Genomic DNA, 22211 nt, shown 5'->3' on the forward strand with positions numbered 1-22211 from the left:
GAGCATCAAGGGACAAGCAGTGGAAGCTGTGACAGATTTTCTCTTCTTGGGCTCCAAGATTACCTCTGAAGGAGACTGCAGCCATGAAATTAGGAGACGCCTGCTTCTGGGAAAGAGAGCAATGGTTAGCCTTGACCGCCTAGTAAAGAGCAGAGACATTAGTCTGCCAACCAAGATCCGTATAACTCGTGCTATGGTCTTTCCAGTTGTGATGTATGGATGCGAGAGTTGGACTGTGAAAAAGGCTGACCGCCGAAGAATTGACGCGTTTGAATTGTGGTGCTGGCGAAGACTCTTGAGAGTTCCTTGGACTGCCAGAAGATAAAATCAGTCGATATTGTCGACCATAAACCCTGACTGCTCATTGGAGGGTCAAATTCTAAAGTTAAATCTCGGCTACTTTGGTCATCTGATGAGAAGAGAGGAGTCGCTGGAGAAAGATTTGATGTTGGGAAAGGTTGAGGGTCGCTGGAGAAGGGGTAGGCAGCGAACGCGATTGTTAGATGGCATCCTCGAGGCACTGCAGATGAAGTTATGTGATGTTAGGAAGATAGTGAGAGACCGGAAAGCGTGGAGTGACATGGTCCATAGGGTCACGAAGAGTCGGACACGACTGAACGACTGAAAGTGCCTCCGAAGGGTTTTTTTTACTAAGTTCTAAGTACGCCATTTTTTTCACGATTGCAATGACCGAAGTTGGTGTGTGCTTAGGTTGGAAAAATCTAAACCGAGCCCCCCCTCCCCCTTTCTTTTCGTAGATATATCTTGACAAGACAGCTGCAAGAAATAACAATTTATATGGCAAATGAAGTTGGCAATATAGGTAGCCCCGACACTCATTCCGACTTTCGTTACAGCTCTCAAACAACTGACACCAAACCAAGCAATGCGTGGCCGCGATGCCTGCGAAACTTAGAGTGCCACCGATACCAGGCTAACATGGCGATAGTTATCAGGGTTGCTTTCAGCCAGTTTTTGGCATTTTATGCCGCGATCTGTCATGTAGTGTTTGAATGTAGCAACACGTGAAACCAGAGATTATGCAATGAAGGCCACGCTATCTTGGGAGTTGAGACTCTGACAGCTCGATGACAAGGTCAGCAAGCGTGCTTGGAAGCTTTGTATATGTGCACTTCATTGCAAAAAAAAAATGTGGGTGCATAGATTTGCATGCAAACTATTTTTCAAAAATTATTTTGTGAGAATAGAGAGGTTGCTTACACTCATGCCATGCCAATGGTATGGCCTCAGCTCTCTGAGCTTCCACGGCCAACTGACATGTGCCAAATATGTTTCCCACGAACATGGCTCTGAGCATATATGTGAAGGTAAACTACATTTCTGTGTAAATTTTAAAGGTGCAACCATCCTGCATGCTCATGTGCATGCAGGATGAATGTTGAAAAGAAGTTGTCAAAGTAAAAGGGAACATAACCCTCGGGGAATTGAGCAGTTACACCATTGTGTGCAATACTTTCATGCTCTGGAATTACAAGGGCCCTTTATATAACCTAAAGGTTAGCAATTGCGGCAACCATCCTTCATACATTTCAAACAACTATAGTGTACTGTGTATATTTAGAGACACATCTCCATGTAACCATTCATGAATTGGGTTTCTTAGAGCAGCTAACTATACCCTTATTTGAATGTCGAGGATTTTAAGGCTCACTCCAGCTTTTGGGGCAGTAACAGAACTGACACTATAGGTCCAGTTATTGACGCTTTTATACTACTATATGGAAACCTTTTTCTACTGAGCAGTGGAAAACTGACCTATTATTGTTCTAGCTACAAAATCCTACCAGTGATAATATAAATTCTACAGGTAATGAAGTTGTGGCTATGGGGAAAAATATGTCTGCTTTGGCCAGCTTTCTCACATGTGAAGTTTTTTTATGCAAGGACTGATACAATGACTAAAAAGTATGTTGTCATCTGCAAGTTGAGAACACAGATTTGGTTGCGGCTAAGCACTACAAGTGTACAGTCTCAAACAGAGCTTCTCAATATTACCTGGAGGGAGGCACTGCAATAATTATTTCTCAGTAGACATAAGAACACCTGGAAGATAAGGTTTCATATTTGGCTTATTTTTGGGCTTAAAATGTGCATATTTTTTGGCCGTTACGGCACTCTCTTCTTGTACCAAATTCTGCTATGAAATGCTGTGAAAATATTCATACCAGCCAAACTCCGAACTTCCACTTGTATTATATTTATTGAAAAGAAATTAAAAATTCAGTGTAAAACAATTTAACCTGTGTCTTGAGGAAAGCATAGTGGCACAGCTACAAATGTTGAATTATTTATTTCTTACTGATTCAGTCAAGTGTCAAAATACAACCTCTGTGCAAGGTTGGAAGTGTTAACTACCCAGTGATTTAGCTGAGAAAATTTTGATTTTTTTTTTGTTTGTTTCTGAGCAGTGTCTTCTCAAATCTTCTGTATTTTGCTGCTCAAGGTATCTTGGCGAGCTGGAATCACTGCAGCGTGGCTTAGGCTGTGATGTTGTACACTTAAGTTATTGATGCAGTACAGGTTAAATTCTTGTGTAATTTCAGGCATACATACTTTATTGTGCCTGAAAGCTAAAGGAGTTGCAGTTCTGCTACCTAGGCACTTATTACCCATTGCTGTAGGGATTCTGCAAAGTACAAGAGTTGTAATTGGCAGAAACCAAACTGAACTGTCTGCTTCATAGTGTGAGGTCCCAAGGGCTCGCGTGGAAGCTTAATATTGCCAGGGGGCGCTCGGAATGAAAAACGACGTTGAAGTGAATCGGCTCCGGACTCGCAGGACGTACCTAAACCTTGGACCGCGTAATTCTACCTGTACCGGCTCTGTTAACGTAGCCCCAGTCGCCAACACCGTGACAAATCTGGTGGAGGCCAGGTCTGATGTCCCGTACCCCTACGCTAAGCAGGAGTGCTGGTCATATATTCGAGGAAACGCCCGTTCACCGCACTAGCCGCAGGCAACGAGACCTACCACCTGAGTTTTCCCCTTCGGGCATGACTACCAGTAGCCACGACGTCGTCGCAATGCCTGGCGCGACCCCCACCTATGTGACGTTGCAAAACCCCCGCGTCCCAAAGACCTTTCACGGGGACACCTATGAAGACGTCGATGACTGGTTGCAGCACTACGAAAGGGTAGCTACATTCAACCTCTGGGATGACGCCGCATGGCTTCGAGATGTATATTTCAGCCTCGAGGGTGGCGCTCGGACGTGGTTCGAGAACCATGAAGAGCAGCTGTCGTCTTGGAGTGAGTTGAAACGTCATCTTGCGGCAACTTACGGAAGCTCAGATCGCCGCGAACGGGCCGAACGCGCTCTACACACTCGGATCCAAATGCCTAACGAAACCGTCGCGGCGTATATCGAAGACATGACGCGCCTGTTTAAGCGTGCGGATCCTACGATGTCCGAGGACAAAAAGCTGCGCTAGCTCATGCGTGGCGTCAAAGAGCAGCTTTTCGCTGGCCTGGTGCGCAGCCCGCCGAAAACTGTTGCAGAATTCTTTGCGGAAACATCCACTATAGAGAAAGTGCTTCAGCAGCGAGCTTCGGCGCGGGATCACACCATCCACGCCGCCTCAGTCTCTGCTGAGTTCTCATCGCATAGCATGGACACATCGGCGCTACGGGAGCTCATACATTCCGTTGTGCGCGACGAACTGTGACTGATGTATGGCACACCTCAACCAGCTCCTTCCTCCATTGCCAGCGTTGTCCGCGACGAGGTGCAGCAAGCGCTTCGGCCTCCATTTCCAATCGGTGAACCTCGCCCTACTCCTCCTCTTACACCACCAGAGTGTCACCGCCCTACATACTCCCAGGTACTGCAATACTCTCCGCCCTCGTCGCCGTCCCTGATTCCTCCGAACGTAGCTGGGCCGAAAACAGCAGCCCCCGTGATCCAGTATGTCACAGATTCTCGACCGCCTACACGGAAAGCAGACGAGTGGCGTACCCCCGACCGACGGCCATTATGCTTTCACTGCGGCGAACCGGGTCATGTCTATTGGCGCTGTCCCTACCGTCGACTAGGTCTCGAAGGGTTTTCCGCTGATTCTCCGCGGCCTCGCTACGGCGAACGGCCTCGAGCCGTTGAAGATTTCGTCAATGATCAGCGCCGGATCGTTCCGTCTCGTCTGCGACCATCTAGATCACCATCACCCAGGTCTCGCCCGTCGCCATCTGCTACGAGTTCCTCATGGGCAGCGCAGGGCCGCTCACCCAGTCCCCAGAGGGAAAACTGAAACCAGCGACCTTCGGGGGTAGGCTCGCTGGACATCGCGGCGCGGGAGACCCCCCATTGATGCGGACACGGAAAGACTACGCATCGACATTGGAAAAGTCCGCGGTTACCGATCATAACGCCACCTCGACGCCACCACGACGCACCTGCAACCACGACGAATTGCCGGTGGAACAGACGACGAAACGACGCACCCGCAATGACGACGAATTGCCGGTGGAACAAACGACGCAACCACGCACCCGCAACGACGACGAATTGCCGGTGGGACATATGACGCAACAACGCACCCGCAACGACGATGAACTGCCGGTGGAACGGACGCTGCAACAACGCACCTGCAACGACGACGAATTGCAGGTGAAGCAGACCGCGTACACCGACGCAGAGCACTCAAAGACTCAGAAGCCTGACATTCGCGAGCAGATTTCGTTGGACATACCCGTAGTACTGGATGGTCGCCATGTTCGAGCTCTGTTGGATACTGTCGCTGATTATTCTATTTTGAGCAGCCAGTTTGCCGCAGTTCTCAAGAAGGTTTTGACTCCGTGGGCTGGCACAAACGTTCGCACTGCGGGTGGTCATCTGATTACTCCTCTGGGCATGTGCACGGCCAGAGTTCAAATTCAAGAATCAACATTTGTGGTAAGCTGCCTTTTCTGAAAAGCTGTTCGCGTGACCTGATTCTGGGCGTAGATTTTCTTCGTGAATATGGTGCAATTATTGACCTCCGGAATTCTAAGGTCTCGTTTTCTACTGAGAAAGCAGTGGCCCTCAGCGGTGCAAAGCGACCACTCAATGTGCTTCGAGTTTATGAGGACAGTGTCACTCTGCCACCCCGAACCAGCACCTTCGGTAATGTGAAATGCAATGCCCTTAACGATGGTAACGCAATAGCCGAAACTAACGTATCGTTACTGTTGACACAAGGAGTCTGCGTGGCCCGCAGTTTGATGCATCTTCACCGTGGTCAGTCCAAGGTACTTGTTACAAATTTTTCGCACGAGTATCGGCACCTTTTTCGTGACACTTCCGTAGCTTTCGCCGAATGCATCTCTGATGTCTCCGAGTGCTTGTCCACAGAAACCGTGCCACCGCCCACATCCCTCGACAATCTCGATGTCAGCTCAGAGCTATCGGTCAGCCAGCGTGACCAGCTGTTTTCATTGTTACTCGAATTCAAAGAGTGTTTTGCATCGTCGTCAAAAGTGAATCAAACTCCCATCGCCAAGCACCAGATCGTGACGTTCGATAATGTGCGCCCAATCCGCTAGCACCCCTACCGCGTCTCCTCGACTGAGCGCGAAGTTATTAGGTCACAAGTTAAGGAAATGCTCGAAGATGAGGTTATCCAGCCTTCCAATAGCCCGTGGTCACGTTTTTGCGTCGATTACCGCAAACTGAACGCCGTAACCAAGAAGGATGCGTACCCCTTGCCGCGGATTGACGACTCTCTCGACTGCCTTCGGCGTGCAAGGTATTTTTCGTCCATCGATCTAAAAAGTGGCTACTGGCAGATTGAGGTCGATGAGCGAGATCGTGAGAAGACGGCCTTCGCCACACCTGACGGCCTTTATGAATTTAAAGTTCTACCTTTCGGCCTGTGTTCCGCGCCGGCCACATTTCAGCGGATGATGGACACTGTCCTCGCCGGCCTTAAATGGCAGTGTTGTCTAGTCTACCTAGATGACGTGGTGGTCTTCGCAGAATCATTTGCACAACATCTTCAGTGCCTGCGGTCAGTACTCGAAGCCCTTCGATCCGCTAACTTGACACTTAAGCCACAGAAATGCCACTTTGGCTACCGAGAGCTTAAATTTCTCGGCCATGTCGTCAGTGCCGCCGGCGTGAAGCCCGACCCTGACAAGATTGCTGCTGTTGCGGAATTTCCGATTCCACGTGACAAGAAAGCTGTTCGGCGATTTCTCGGCTTGTGCAGTTACTACCGGCGTTTTATCGATAACTTCGCTGATCTCGCTGAACCGCTGACTCAGCTCACCCGGGGAGACGCCCCTTTTGTTTGGACTCGCGAACAAGAAGCTGCTTTTGCCGAACTGCGTCTCCGTCTCCAATCGCCGCCCGTTCTAGCCCATTTCGATGAGCAAGGAGAGACAGAAATACACACCGACGCCAGTAACATTGGCCTTGGGGAGGTTCTCGTGCAACGTCAAGAGGGTGTTGAACGAGTCATCGCCTATGCCAGCCATACTTTATCCCGCGCCGAGACGAACTATTCAACTACTGAAAAGGAATGCCTCGCCATTATTTGGGCTGCTGCGAAATTTCGCCCCTACCTTTATGGTCGCCCATTTAAAGTGGTCACTGACCACCATTCTTTGTGTTGGCTGTGAAAAATAATTCTGATCCAAAAATAGTGGTCTTGCCTGCTTGCCGTACAGGTGATTAAGCTTGTCTGAAGATATATGGGATTACTAGTACCACTGACCACTTCACTTTGCATAGCTGCTGTCGATTCAGTGACTGAATGCAGCTCCTGTATTGCTTTTTTATGTGGTGACACAATCCTGGAATGGTAGCATGGCTTGTTTACAGAAAGATGATTTGTGCCAACTCAGAATAGTCTTAGCAAACATAAATGAGGTGCCCTGGACTGATCAGGTGCTCCCAGCACCAGCAACTACAAATAAACAGCTTTCAGATATGCAACACCATGTGTCCACAGAAACACACATTCAATAGTGTGTGCAGGGCTTGAAACATTCAATGCTGATCATATAAGATTTGATGCTTGGCTTCAAATTCATTTTAACAACTCTTAACTTTCTGTTTCTGCGACAGCATGTCATAGGCATTGGATTTTTAGGTTTAAAGGGACACTAAAGACACCCAAAGATGCTATGAAAAATCAAATAAACTACATTTGGTGACACTGTCGCCACATATCCGGCAGCAAAAAATCTAATAATTGCTGAGATATTGCAATAAGAAATTGATGTTTTTTTCTTGTTCCCGCTGGTCGAATTCAAACTGTTTCCTCTGACTACGTAGTCGGGGTAGAGTGACGCACACTATGACGTAAGTGGAGACTCCGTGATTGGTAGCGAGTCGGCGCGGTTTGTGGCGTCGCATTCCTCAGGGGCCAACATGGCAACAGCGTACTCGCAATCAACCATCTGCTCACAGTAAATGACTACCACAGCCGAAATAAATAAAACGATGAAGAGAGTAATTTACCGAGCGATGGGCACATAAAGGAAGAAAACAAAACATAGAGCGCTTGTAATGCACAATACTTTACATGTTTCTCAAGCCTTTGAGCTCCTTCTTGCACTACACATAAACAAACAGAGTCCTCGGTCATCGTAACGCTTCCCGAAATGTTTACATACAAATAAGATTTAGTTACCAGCAAAATAGTGTCCTCGCTGCTGCGCTTGCCAGTTTTGAAGCTTCATCGCACTTTTTTTCTTGAAGGTTTGTGCTACAGCTCAGTGTTCAGCGAAACTTGCGTCTACGGTAGCAGAGCATGACCGAAGAGCCGGCGCCCCTAAATTTGCCAGCGCTGTGAAATTCCACATGTTAAAATGGTTCCAGTGCACAATATAGTGCGCATAGGCATCCAGAGCATTAGTTGCAAGTCGTGAGAGCAGGCAGCATGCTCCGATGGTCAAGAAGTTAATTTTTAGACCGGCAGCAATGGCCTGTACACCTCGAAACATGTTCCATTATAAATGCGGCCATGACATAATCTGTAGAAATATTTCCCAGCTCCCTGAGGCGCGGCGTAGCCAAGTGGTTAGCGCCGAACGCTATGGAGTAAGCAGTGGTGAGTTCGAATCCCGCTGGTGGTGGCGTTTTTTTCTTTTCTTCTACAAATCAATTTTTTTTACATTTTTTAAATTTATTTTTGGTGCTTCGTTATTTTTAGTAACATTTTACCCGAGCCCCTTTTTTTCGCCGGGCGACCAGCGAAATAGACCGACACTCTCCTTTGTATGAGCGGCAAGTATGCCCCTTTGTTTACGATGCCTGCAAATAGCCCGTTGAAGGTCTTGTTGCCGCAGTATGTGGATCAAATGTGCTATGATTTAGTGAACAATTGAATGATAATGCGTTTTTCCTTCGGCACTTAGCATATGCATGCTTTTAGTAGTGTACGTAGCTGCAGTCGAGTGGTCAGGTCAGGGTTGACGGGAGCTCGCAGTCGAAGCGGCGGCGGTGGCGATATGTTGGCTCAGAAGTGTGAACGAAGGAGCGTGTCGTTAGCAGCGGATATCTCTCGCTTGCGCCTCCGAATGTTCAAATGTGAACGAGCCAGGCGCATCTGCTGCTCCAAGCTCAGGCACTGCAGGTCCAAACTTGAAACTATCCGAGCATGCACAAAGTGCCTGAGCCAGAACATAACCGAAACAAGTGGGCGCCTGTGGCGCCTCCAAGTATATTTTTGTATTTGCCTTGCAACGTTTACATATGATAAAAGCGTGTTATGTATCATATTCGAGACAAAACCGACTGCATTCAAACAGGCAACGTAATTCGCATTTGTCAGCCTCCGGGATCCCTAGTGCGGCACGGGATTTGTAGTTGCGAGTTTCGGCTGTGGCGGTGATACCTGTATTTCTGTTCTTCCTATTTACTACCTTATAACAGCTCTGCTTTCAGTAAGAGTGGATTTTTTGTAATCTGGAATTGGCATTCTATCGATGCAAGCTCACTTCAGTTTTCTTTTTAGTGTCCCTTTAAACTGAAAAAAAAAAAAATGTGAATTCAATTTTTAAAATGTGGTTTTAACTGAAAAATGCCAGTGTCCATGGCATGCATGCCATGGGGCTGCTCTCTTGTGGATTTAAAGTTACTTATTCATAGGAGAAAATCATAAAATTGTGGAAGCTAGAAACATGGTGAGACAGTGTATCATTGGACTAAGTACCACAGCTTGCATTTCTTGAGGTATTGTTTTCTCACTTTACAGTCTTCTTCAGACTGAGAGCCTTCATCTTATCACCAAACATTTGCTAGTGTTGGGCTGCTCGCTGTCATTACTCAGCTAGGACAGTTTCTTCACAGCAACGGCACTAGAAACCATGCATAAGCATCATAGAAAAAAGTTTCAAGTTTGGGCTACCGTGATGGTTAAAGGAGCACTGAAAAATGGTTCTCCGAGGGTCAGAAAAGCCAGTAAGACTGATATACTGAATCACCTTTCATCCTTCCATAAAGGTTTTTGATCCAGCATATGTAGCCCCACGGATATGGGCAATTAAAAATTGTCTTTTTGTTCTTTCTCTCATCTCGCACCCTGCGCTGAGCATGAAAAACAGATTACAGACAGGTACTGTGTTCCACACCGAAAGTGTTGCCAGTCAATGTGCCTCGATTGTTTACTTTCATTTTTTACTTTCTGCTTTCCTGTCATTGTGGCTTGACAACGGAGGAGAGGGTGGAAAGGGAGACTCACTGAGGTCTCAAGCACCCTGCCTTCTTCTTCGCTGCGGTGCTGGCAAATCGATATTACTCTGCTGATGATGTCATGGGCAGGGATTCGGGTGAAAGGCTGGTGCCTCAGCTCATTGAGAGATGTGATAGCATGATGGAGCTTGTAAAATTGTCTTGTAAATTACCAGCGTATGTTTGAGGTTTTGTATGTGGCATGAATGCTTGTAGGCATTTCACTGCATTTAATCGACAGAACTGCTTTTCAGGGTCCTTCTAAGTGACATTTCTGTCGCTGTCGTTATCCTGCTCGCCACGTGATGCCCGGCCCTCTTACTTAGCCTGGTGCAACAACTTGGTAATAACATAGCAACCCGCCTTCAAGCTTCATAGCCTGAGTCCTATCACTGATAGCCAGAGTCATTTTGGGACATTAAACTCTACAAACCTTAACCAAACCACTTTTTAGAAATTGCCTGTCACTTGGGTTTTGCTTAGTTTCACCAGTGACTTTTCGTTTTTTATTCTTTCTGTTTTGCCGATTACATATTCTTCTCCAAATCAAGCTACAAGTGCTTTGCCAGTAATGAAGGGGCATTTATGCATTGATTACTGGTAAATCATATGCTCTAGCTGGCAAAAAAAGGGTAACATACATTCAAACCTAATTTTGCTGACACAGCAATAAAACTTCATTTTGCCAAAATGAGAAAACTGTAGGTCTTTTGTCAAAAATCCTATTTACAAAGAAAACTGGAAATGTTTGCAACGAGCACCAAAGATATCTGCCAAATTTTAACAAAATAAAACCAATAAGTCCAACATTTAGTTATAGTGCATCGCTGTTGCATAACTTCCAGCATTAAGCTGAACAAAGAAAAAGAGTCCATGATTAATTAGGTAGTTACTCAGTGGTTGCACTTGGGTGGACATCATTGAGTAATTACTCACTTATTAAAAATTTACTCAGAGCAGTGTGAGCACGGCACTGCTGAAGAATGTGAATTTGGAGTTCAGGTAAAAGAATAGTGTGCTCTGAATGCTTCTACTTGCTCTGTGCGCTGTAAGGCACACTGGATTGCAATAGCGTGGAAGAAGCACTCAATGCAATAGTGCAAGCTGGCTTATTAAAAATCTGTCTTTGGCATTTTTCGATTCTTTGCTTTATTTTGACACTGTGCACATGAGTGATCGATATACACAGCAAATTTTGTCTTCACTGCTTTGTTTTACTTTTGTGTATTCTTTGTTGTCTTATTGTTTATTGATTTTGTGCCATGCCAGTGCCAGTGTATTTATTAAATTATATTTTCACTCTCTTTCTTTATAGGTTCCAAACATACTTATCTGGCTGCTGGCATTTTATTGGTTCTTCCACTCAACGCTGAACACATTTGCTGAGCTCTTGCGCTTTGCAGACAGAGAGTTTTACCGAGATTGGTGGTAAGCTTTCCCCTCAAAGCTCTGAATAGTTATTTTATGGACTGGACTACACAGTACCCAGTGCATGCCCATTAATATGACATGTGAATTAAATCTGAGTTGGCAAGCTCGTCGCATTGAAAATATAGTGCTACGGTGTTGGTGACCAGTATTAGCTGACAGGATGCAGGCTCAGTTGACAACGTGCGGTCACAGTTGACAGCACGTCCTGCAAGAACAAAGCTGGCCATCTTTGTCTTCTTTTTATTCGAGCATCCCCTTACATTCCCCTCTTCCTAAAAGAGGTACGTGCACATAAGCATGCACAAAAAAAAGTGTGGAGAGGCAGTTTTTTGGTTACTATGAAAAGTATGGCGTCACGTGTAACAGACAGGTGATCTCTGGACTGGGTAGCCAATAGCATCTCTGCTCTGGGCTGTCTGATAGCCCCTTGTACTTGGTGTCGCTGATGCGCCACAGTGTTTCATAGGGACTGAAATAACGGCAAATGAGCTTTTGTAGGAGAGTCAGTCGTCCATGGCAAAGGCTGTACCATTGCGAATCTTTATCTTGTCGCTGTGCGCCTAGTTCACGTGCCTGCTCAGCATCTTGGGCAAACTGCTCAGAATCTGAAAAAACTTGGCTAGTTATTTTGGATGGGAGCATTGTGACGAGCATCATCTGAACTTCCCTATCGTGGAAGAGGTGAAACGGAGGAAAAATGTCAGCTTTTCGACTGCCATATTGTGTGCCATTGTCACATACAGTAAAAGCTCGTTAATTCGAACTTCACGGAACCGGGAAAAAAGTTCGAATTATCGAATGGCCTCGAAAAAACTGACCAAAACCGTTTGTACTACGGTAAATGTACCGTATTTAGTTGCGTAACAAACTTGCTCACATAATGAACCCACCCAGCCCTGATTTGTGCCTACGAATCTGAAAAAAAAAAAATAATAATAAAGGCGTCAGTCGTTAGCGCGTCCCTCCGTTTCGCGCCTTCACCATGGTAGAAGAACAAATGGTAGCGTAACTCCCATAGAAGCCTGCGTGTCGACTCTGAGCGAGGCTTTAGTTTCCCAGTGCCCCCTGCGAACTGTGAGGCACAACAAACACGTGACGTTGCTTGTGACGTCACAGTAACGTACTTTTGGCGGGGAATTTGATTGTCTTTTTACTTATGAACGAAAAACAAGGCCAACAACGACGGAGGCAGAACGATGCTCGGATAAGGCAGAAAAATGGACACCGTAACTGTTCAGCCAACTTTACTTGACATGGATTTCTACTGTCAAGTTTAACGTTAACTGAAATGTTACGGCATCTTTAACCACCTTATCATAGCATCGTTCTGCCTCCGTCGTCGTTAGCCTAGTCTTTCGTCGCGCGTCATGTAAACGCATTCTGGGGCTTATTTCTTCGGGCACGTTTGTGAACAAGGGCCTTCAAGTGAATTCGGCAAGCACATGGATAGAACCACATGGCTTGAGGCATTTCACTAAGGGCATAAATGAGTGAAGCTGTGCTGCATAGAAAGCCAGGCTTTATTAATTCACGATTACTTACATAGACGCTTCACGACAATGCAAATCTTGGAGTGTAGGAAAGCGACCACCGCTCATTCGTCACGGTCTTCATGAAATCCTCATGATAACAAAATTTCCTGAGCGTAGGTCTCCAAGCGAGACGCGGTGAGATTATAAAAGGGTGAAAGATCTTGCTAACAAACAAAGTACATATCAGCGTCAAAGAACAACAAAAACAAACGAACGGAATAACTAACGCTAGCGCTAGAACGCCAACCTGTAAGAGCTTAGGTAAGCAATTCAAATTGGGATTGCTAGTATTTAGAAGTTAATGCGTCTGAGAAGTGAAAATATCTACGATATTTTCTACGCTCCAATAAATCTCGCCCTGTTCATGATTCCCATATTTTACTCGCGCTTCATTTGCCCCTGAAAGGAGTCAATGTGAGGTTACAAATTTACAACTTAAGCATTTAACATGCTCATGAGAAGGATCCCATTGACAATAGGAACATCACTGTAATAACAGCTAAAGCACGTTCAGCGAACGTTGGTGCGGTAATACGACGCAGTAAGCAAAACACGCAGCAAAGGGAGCGGAACGGAAGGCTCTGAGCAATGCGTCACGCGTCTTGGGGGCAATAAAATCTCACCTTCACCACTCAATTAAAACATGCAGCGATACGCCGCTTATGCAGACGTGTATCCGTAAAACAAGCCACCACTTTTGCGACGTGCCTGGGAGACCGAGCCGAGCCGCCGAGCTGTGACGCAGCATTGTCCCATCGTCCGGAAATGCGCACATGCAGCGGCAATCAGTTTCTCATCGAGCACAGACAGTCTTCGCCTTGCTGTAAAGCTCTACCACAACCAGCAGAATGAAATACTGACTGTTTGTTACAGATAACCCACTCTGTACGCAGCACGCAACGATGAACGTTGAACCGGGGCCGACGACGCACCCATTCCGCGGATGAAAAAAGTTTTGGTCTGAGCCATATCTGAGCTTTGGGCAACTACGCAGCGGATAATAAGTGGCCGAGAGAGGCCGTTAGAAACAAGTTAAAATATTATTAAAAATGTGACACGTTTTTTTCTTACGCAAGAAACAAAAACTGCATTCATTCCTGAGCGCGAATATTATGTTTACTTTCTAGTTCTTTGGGGTTCTGGCAGATCTTATTTTCTGTGCGCTAGTAATTTGCCTCACAGTTCGCAGGAGCCCTCATCATCGAGTTGATGCCTCTGACAGTAGGCAGCTGCACGCGTTTTCTTCCAAGTTGCGCGACCAGTTGTACATTGACCTTGCCTTCACCGTCCACAACGCATTTCTTGGCAGTGCGCCAAGATGCTGCGCGGAGATAACGGCGTGTTTATCTTTTGACTTTAGCTCGGGTAGGGAGGAGGAAAGCGGACTTGGCAAAGTGCCAGCGCTTGTCCGGTTGTGAGCCTCCTTTTCAGTATGTTCGCTTTACCATGCTATGAGCGACTTGGGCGGGCGGCGCCGTCTACTGCCACTCCAATCATCGGAATGAATGGTGCTAAAAGCCGGCGTCATGATCGCGGCTGACTCGCGAGCTTCCGTTGACGACTGATGGGTGGAAGGAAGGATGGCTATCGAAAAAAAAAATTAACCCATAGTGTCCGTCCAAAATCATAGCCTTTTATGGGCATTGGCTGGGACCGCGCCGACAGTACTTATCCCTGTTTCCAAATTAACAGGGTTGGAATTAACGAGTATTTAGTTGCGAGCTACGGAGGTTGCGCAGAAGAGAGAGCAGGCAGCCGCCGCCGCGCGGCCATGCACTGACCTTGCCGCGGCCGCGTCCCCTCCCTTCAATGCCGCCGGCCGCCACGCCGGTCATGGCGCCATTTAAGTTTTACCCACTATTCCATGGTTTTACCTGGCTCCTTATTCTGTCCCCGTTTTGGACGTGCCTACCGATCGCGGAGGTGTTTTTTTACTTTTTTTTTCCCGCGTGATGTGCGCCAAGCCACCCAGACGCGGCGGCGCGTAGTTCGAATTATCCGTAGCGGAACCGACTCTCGTTCGAATTAACGGGCTTTTTTATACACAGATCTCTATGGAGCTTGGCCGGACCAGGTAGTGTAGTTCGAATTATCCGAAAATTCGAATTATCGAGGTTTGAATTAACGAGCTTTCACTGTATGGTAGGATCACGCCAAAGTCTTGTGCTGGACATTGACATACATGTTGATCAGCATGTCCTCCACGATGTTGTTAAGCCTCTTAGCCAACCCATTTGTCTGTGGGCGGTAAGCAGTAGCTTTGTGATGGGTCGTACCACTCAGTTGAAAAATTGCGACCATCATTTGCAAAGTAAAGGCAGTCTCTCTATCAATAATAACATAAGTTGGGGCGCCGTACCAAAGTGCTAGCTGGTGCATAAAGATAAAGGGAACCTGAGACTGCACCACAAAGTCACGCATTGGCCTCGGTGCCGCGAATGAATTTTTTTCATACTGGTGCCCGTAGCAATATCGGTTCAATAGTTTTGTGTAGCCTTGGAGGCTAAGTTTGGCATAGGTAGCTATGTGCATTAGCTTTAGGGATCTATTTATATAAAAGTTAAATATGGGCTGCTGTACTGACTAATTTGCATTAAGCTTGTCAACAAGAATATCTTGAAAAAACGTTTTTTTTTTATGTAAATAAATTTTATGCATGTGAGAGAGAGTCGGCAAGGCAGCCCATGTCAAGCATAAAAGAAGTGTTTGCAGTCGAACCCGGATATATCGAACTCGAAGGGGATCGCGAAATAGTTCGATATATCGATAATTCGATATACAGAAATCGGCTTGTGACGGCACTTACGATGCGAAAAAACGATACCGTATTTGTCACGTAATCAACCCACTCGCATAATGAACCCACCCTCCACGTTTGCACCCAAGAATTTGAAAAAAAAAAAAAATACGTTAAGGCCAGTTCGCTCACATGCAAGCGATTGAGCGACCTCAGCGACGAGCGGCAGCGACAAAGCAAAAAATTGCAAACTTGATGGGACTGCGTCCCTCTCGCCACTCCAGTCACCGCCCGCGGCAGCTCAAAACAAGGTTTCTGTGTCGCGGCGGTAGAAATCGGCAGAAATCGCGAGCGTTTTTCGCTTGCATGTCGCTTGCATGTCGCTTGCATGTCGCGCGTCACTCTGTTTCGGTTGTCTCATCCACAGCTCATTTTTTGGCAGCGTGCCAAGATGCTGCGCAGCGATAACGTCAGGGCGCGTTTATCTTTTGATCGCTCCTGCGGTGGCGGGGAGCGAACTTGGCGGAGTGCCCGTGATGGCTTGATTGCACAAGCCTGGTTCGATTTATCACGCCGCGCTTGGGGCAGGCGTCATGATCGCAGCAGCTGACCACGCGCTTTCGTTGATTCATACATGCAATGAAAAACGACTCCCGCCAAAAAAGAAAAAAAAATTCTGTCGCTTCTTAACGTCCGCTGTCGTCATATCTTACGCTACGCCGCGTGTACAGCGCAGCGATAAGAAAAGATGACTCTCGCAAAAAAAAAAAAAATCAGAGAGAGCTGCCGCTTCTTAACGTCCGCAGGCGCCATAGCCACGTCAGCCGCCGCGCGCAGAGGGTTCGCAACACACGCTGGAGAAAGCGTCCAACGTCTGTCTGAAAACGGGCTGAGCTGGCTTGGCGCATGCGTAGCGCGTGCTGAAGGAGAGAGATAGCTCGGCAAAAGAATGTGCACACTCACGCACATGGCTTGCAAACGTCATGTGTTGGCACGCGGGAAACGATAACTGCAGATGCGAGCGCCTTTGGGGAATGGGCAGCGGCGCTGCCCAGACCAGCCGAAAGCCGAACTGTCCCCTCTCATTCCTTCCGCGCGTGGTTAGAAAATGTCACGCTGCAAACGGCCAAGGGTGATGCGATCGTCTTTGGGGAAGGCACACTTTCCAGTGCGTGGGGCGGAATTCGATATATCGAACGACCGGTGAAATTGAGTTCGATATATGACGCGGCCTTCCTATACTTTTACATGAGATTTTCAAGGGGATATTCCGCGAGTTTGATATAACCCAAATTCGATATATCCGGGTTCGATATAACCGGGTTTGACTGTATTGAGTTATCATATTTGGGGCAGGTGCTGGTCCGTGCACGCCCACGTCACTCCTCTTTCAAGTTCCTTCGCAAATGACAAGACTACTTTTTTCTCCCTCCAGGAATGCTGACACTGTGCAGTACTTTTGGCAAAATTGGAACATTCCAGTGCACAGGTGGTGTCTGCGCCACCTCTATAAACCTTTGGTTGCATCTGGCATGTCGAAAGGCAAGGCCTGTGTAATGGTCTTCCTCCTGTCAGCATTTTTTCACGAGGTATGTGGTGATTCCTTAATAAATGAAATATATGCAGGCTCATAGAGAGATGATGACAGTGAAGTTCTACTACTGCAGTAGGACTATCATATTTAGTTCCGCTATGTGCAGTGGTTTTAGTTCCTAATTTTTTGCATGTAGAAATGCATGTATTATGTATTACGATCTGTGCCTATAATAGTTTGTCACTTGCTGTCTACTTGGTTAGTTACAGGTCAAGTTTGTGTAGTTTACAGACTGCCTGAATGGATGACTGCTGACTATGAAGGATAAGTTTATCTACTCCACATGCAGTGAAAATCATCTGCAACTTTTGTACACCTATGCTAATGAATCTCTCAACAGTAGTACGAGGGAATGCTTAGGTGGGAATTATCGCCCAAGCTTAGGGAAAATAGGCTTTAGTGCTTTATCTTTTACTTCCCAGTTTATTTCCAGTGATCCTAAATAAAACGGTCTTAAATAACCTCTTGGGCAGTGATCACCTACTCAGTCATTAGGTTTCCTTCCACTACACCCGCCGTCTCCACAAGACCATGACACTGGAATCTTGGGGAAACCCCTCGAATGCAAGTTGACAGAGAGAGACCACCCAGAACAAGAAAGACATTTATTCAAATGAAGGCTGACTGATCACTCGTCGTCGTCTTCCTCGCTTCGTTGTCACTGTCTTCGTCCCACGGCGCGCTGTCCTCAGTACCATCCAGCGGGTTTGAAATGCAGCATTTACGGAATGACCGCACGATCATCTCCGCGGGTATATCTTCCCTCGCTGCTGAAACCCATTTGGCCACTTGACTGAGTAATGCGCGTTTAATGCGACCTGTCGGAGTGAGCTCGTGATCTTGTTCAGTCAGCCAATCAGTGTAGTACTTGCGCACTCTAGATTTAAAGGGCTTGTTGTTGGCAACATCGAGTGGCTGAAGCTGACTGGTCATGCCGCCAAGTATTATAGCCACATCTGTCCCACCTCGTGAGAGTGCAGCCTTTACGCCGTCCGTCAAGTGTCCGCTGTATGAGTCTAAGACCAGGAGGGAGTCCCGACACAACAATGCACCTGGTTGACGTTGCCACACGAGCCTAATCTATTCTTTGACCATTGCCACGGTCATCCATCCGTTTTCGTGTGCACAAACAATGACGTTTTTCAGAAACACTTCTTTCGCAAGAAGCGTCTTCCACTTGAAAATGATATACTGTGGCATCTTCCGTCCATCAGCAGTACAGCAAAGCATTACAGTTGAATGTTCCTTCTCGTAGCCTGCAGGTATGCACTTTTACTTCTTTTGACCCCTTCTCGGCCACTGTGTACGCCATGGGCATATCTAAGTAAACTGGGGTCTGGTTGGCATTTCTAATATGCCCAAGTCCATACCCTTTTTCAAGCCTCTTCTTTATCACATATCACTGAAAAGAAATTAATTTCTCTTCAAAATCTCCGGGCAGCTTTTGGCACACTGATGTTCGTCGCCGAAGACTGAAACCAAACCGCTTCATAAACCTTTGAAGCCAGCCTCTGCTTGCCTTAAACATAGTGTGCGGGATGCCTCGTGCTTTCGCGACCTCCCTTGCCTTCGCCTGAATAGCTTCTGTAGTAACAGGAAGTGGTCCGGCCCTCTGCGTCTTAACGAACTCAACGACTTCTTCCACCACATGGTGACGGCCTCTGCGGGGTCCGGAAAATGCCATTCGAGTTGCAGTGCAGTTGAACAACTGGTCCCATTGTTTTTGCCAGCGGCAGATATTTGTTTCGTCCACGCCGTACTCTAGCTGTGCTTTAAGGTTGGACGAGTTTTCTGTCGCAAGCACAACTTCCCGCCTGAAAGCAGCGGTATAATGACACCGCTTATTTGTTGGTGCTATCGCGTCTGGAAACGAAGTTCACAAATCGAAAGAACTGCACGGAGAGTCCACGGACACGCTAGCGATTGCTGTAGGCCTTACCCGCAGGCCAATGCTAGTCACATGGATTGGATGACTACTGAGGCTTCTCTTTTTTACCAGGTGGACCAGAAAGGTCCTAGCCAAGTCAATTCCCTACTGTGACGGAGTCTGTCCCGCCATGGCGCAACGCCACCAACACTGTTTATCTAGTCAGCCTTATCTAGTTCTCAAGGCGTATTTTGATTCCCTCCACAGCCACAGCCCTTTCATCCCGCTGTGTCGCATCACTGTCCACCGCAGAGTCTCCTTGCGGCTGTCCAGACGTGAATCCCAGCATCTGCGGCAAAGTTGACCCAGTAGGCTGACATGGCATGAGCACTTGGCAAGTCAACACAATATGTTCGATCGTCTGTCTCCCGCCCGCACACCGCACACAAGACATCCGCGTTGTCCTTGCCCTCGATCCGCGCGTGCTATTTCTTCGTGCACAGCACCCCACACGGGCCTCAAAAAGCAGGGCGCTCCCCAGGGAGTTGTCATAGAACCGCTCCTGAGTGATGGCGCTCCTGTGTGGGAGTACATACCAAGAGCCGGCTTGGCCGCTGCACCAGTTTGCCACCGCCTGGTCTCCGCCGTTGCCACGTGTTCCCGCCCCTTCGAAGTAGTCCAGCAGGTGTCTTCAGTGTTTGTCACGGTTGGCAGTGGCACCTCATACTTTGCACTCAGTTCACATACCCTCCTCTTCCAGCGTGTGCATACTCCCCAGTGCAAAAGGCAGCGTTGTACTCGATGAACCCAGCGGTCCTCCCCCAGAGTCCACGAACACATTTCAAAACTAATCTTGGCCACTGCCTCCCGGGCCTCGAAGGAGGACCACCCAACATTCCTCTGCACCCCCTCGCTGGGGGATGAACGGTGGGCTCCCAGTACCTATCTTCCCACCTCTCTCTGTCTTCGCTCCATAAATTCCTGGTTCAAGGACGTGGTACATAACACTTCATTTGCATATGTCAGATCTGGCAACATCACCGCCTTCCATATGGTGCGTAAGACCTCCGTTCTATTGAGTGACTACAATGCCTTGGCTCTGAGGACATTCTTGCTGCGCACTGCCTTCGCACGGAGGCTGCTCTCGTAGTCTACCAGGTAGGCACGCTGTGTCATGAGGTCTATCTCGAGGTACCTGTAGGTTGAAGCCCACGGGATTTCGTGCCCTTGTAGCAGTAGTCTCGGTTCCACAGCCGTCCTGACATGAGACCAGCACAGTACCGCACTCTTCCTCGTGCTGAATTGCAGACCCAACTGCTCCGCATGCACGGTGCAGATATCTAGCAACTTTTGCAGGCCTGCCTCTGAGCCTGCCACAAGCACAATGTCGTCTGCGTACAGCAGGCTCGGTAGGACCTATTGCACTACCCGGCCACTGTCCATGCATGACAAGTCAAACCCCTCACCACACCTTTCCAGCTCCCCCTCAAGATCGCTCAGCAGCAGCATGAACAACAGCGGGGAGAGAGGGCATCCCTGTCGTAGACCCCGCTGCACCTCGACCGGACGAGACTGGAGGCCTTGCCACTGCACAACTACCTTGGTGTCTGTATAGAGGGCACGTAGCCGGGCGATGACCTCTTCAGGAAGACCCCTGAGGCGTGGCATCCTCCACAGGACATCATGTTTCACGCAGTCGTATGCCTTCTCCACATCCAGGAAGGCAGCCCAGAGCTCCCTACCCTGTCCCATCACGAGTTCGATACACTGTCAGAATGAATAAATTGTCCTCCAATCTCCGGCCCTGACGAAAACCCTGCTGCAGCTCGCCCAGCACTTTCTCTCGCTCTGCCCATGCCTGGATTCGTGTGTGTAGAACTTGAGAGAACACCCGGTATATAATCGGGTTCACCGTGATCGGTCTGTACGCCGCAGGGCTGCTGTGATTGCCGGAGCCTTTGAACAGGAACAGCATTCTGCCCAATCTCAGTTCATCAGGAATTTCCCCCCCGACTCCAAGTAGTAGCTTAAAACTGCTCGCAGTTCCTGTCTCTGTGTAGGACCCATCATCTTCAGGAGCGATGCATGGACATCTTCTATGCCCGGTGCTGTATCGCCCGAAAGTTGCCAGATTCTCCCCGACTTGTCCCAACCACTTTTGCAGATCTGGTTGTGGCCCTGTCATTGGCAGCCCTGGCTCTTGTTCATCAGGCTGTGCGCTGCCCTTTCTGAATGACATTCTGACTCGCTCGGTCATCAGCTCTAGGCTCTCCTCTGACGAGAGCAACTGTAACGACTAGGGGTCCTGTAACTACCGTTTTGATGCTGCATGACCGTACAACCTCTTCATGTGTTGCCAGAACGTAAGTGGTGCTTTCCGCCCACTTTTCCTAAGCTCATCCAAAAACTTTCTATCCGAAGTCCTAATCTTCTGCTGTACAAGGCTGGCTGCCTTCTCCTTCTTTTCCTTATACACCTGCCACAGGCACAGAATGACTCCCTCCGGCTGTTTAGTTAGCAGCGCTAGTCGATGCTGCCGGCATGCCTCCTTCCTTTCCATGATCACCCTTCGGACCTCAGCATCCCACCAACGCTTGGGATTGTGCCTGCCACGCTTACTTCTGTGCCTTCATTTATTGTGAAGCATAGTCTGTACCCATAGTCTGTAACCAAGGCCTCATATCCTTCCGCTGGTGATAATTCTAAGCCCTCTGCTAGGTGTTCTATGCCATGGTCAGACAGGAAAAGACGCCTGTTATCTGGTGCCCGCTGAGTACAGGTACAGCACAGCGGTGGCGTAGCGGTAGAACATCCGCCTCGCATGCAAGAGGACCGGGGTTCAAATCCCGGTGCCGCGCAATTCTCCACCGGATGACAAAAAAAAAAAAAAAAAAAAAAAAAATCCGCGTGTCGATGGAATTGCATATACAGGTTTGGGGTGCGACCTGATGCCGGTGAACACCTCCGGCAACGCACTCCCTCACCAGAACAGGAGTTGGCCACCCTGGTGTAGTAATTGGCCACAACCTCCTATGATAAGCTCCATAAAACCCCGGCCCTCAGTCACCAGCGGCTGCGGAACAACTGACCACGGCGGCGGTCAGACCTGTGACGCAGCAGGGGGTGCTAAGAAAGCCTGGCTCCGCTGGACAGGCCGCCATTGGAAACTGACCCTGGCAACGTTTAATGCTAGAACCCTTGCTAGTGAAGCTAGTTTAGCAGTGCTGTTAGAGGAACTAGAGGGCATGAAATGGGATGTCATAGGGCTTAGTGAGGTTAGGAGGCCGAATGAGGCATATACTGTATTGAAGGATGGGCATGTACTGTGTTATCGAGGTTTACCAGAGAGGCGACAACTAGGGGTAGGTTTTCTTGTC

The 22211-nt window shown here is 48.0% G+C and overlaps 1 protein-coding gene across 3 annotated transcripts in view; it reads left to right on the plus strand.

Annotated features, from left to right (window-relative positions):
- mdy (diacylglycerol O-acyltransferase) overlaps nucleotides 1-22211 on the plus strand; it is a 179285-nt gene that overhangs the window by 131817 nt on the left and 25257 nt on the right. For all 3 annotated transcript variants that reach the window (XM_084587871.1, XM_084587873.1, XM_084587870.1), the window contains 2 exons: nucleotides 10989-11101; nucleotides 16809-16962. In XM_084587871.1, coding sequence (XP_084443997.1) covers nucleotides 10989-11101; nucleotides 16809-16962 — 267 coding nt within the window. The remainder of the gene's footprint in view (nucleotides 1-10988; nucleotides 11102-16808; nucleotides 16963-22211) is intronic.

Source organism: Amblyomma maculatum, chromosome 1, assembly GCF_055883805.1.
Source record: "Amblyomma maculatum isolate TAMU_Amacu chromosome 1, ASM5588380v1, whole genome shotgun sequence".
NCBI lineage: Eukaryota > Metazoa > Arthropoda > Arachnida > Ixodida > Ixodidae > Amblyomma > Amblyomma maculatum.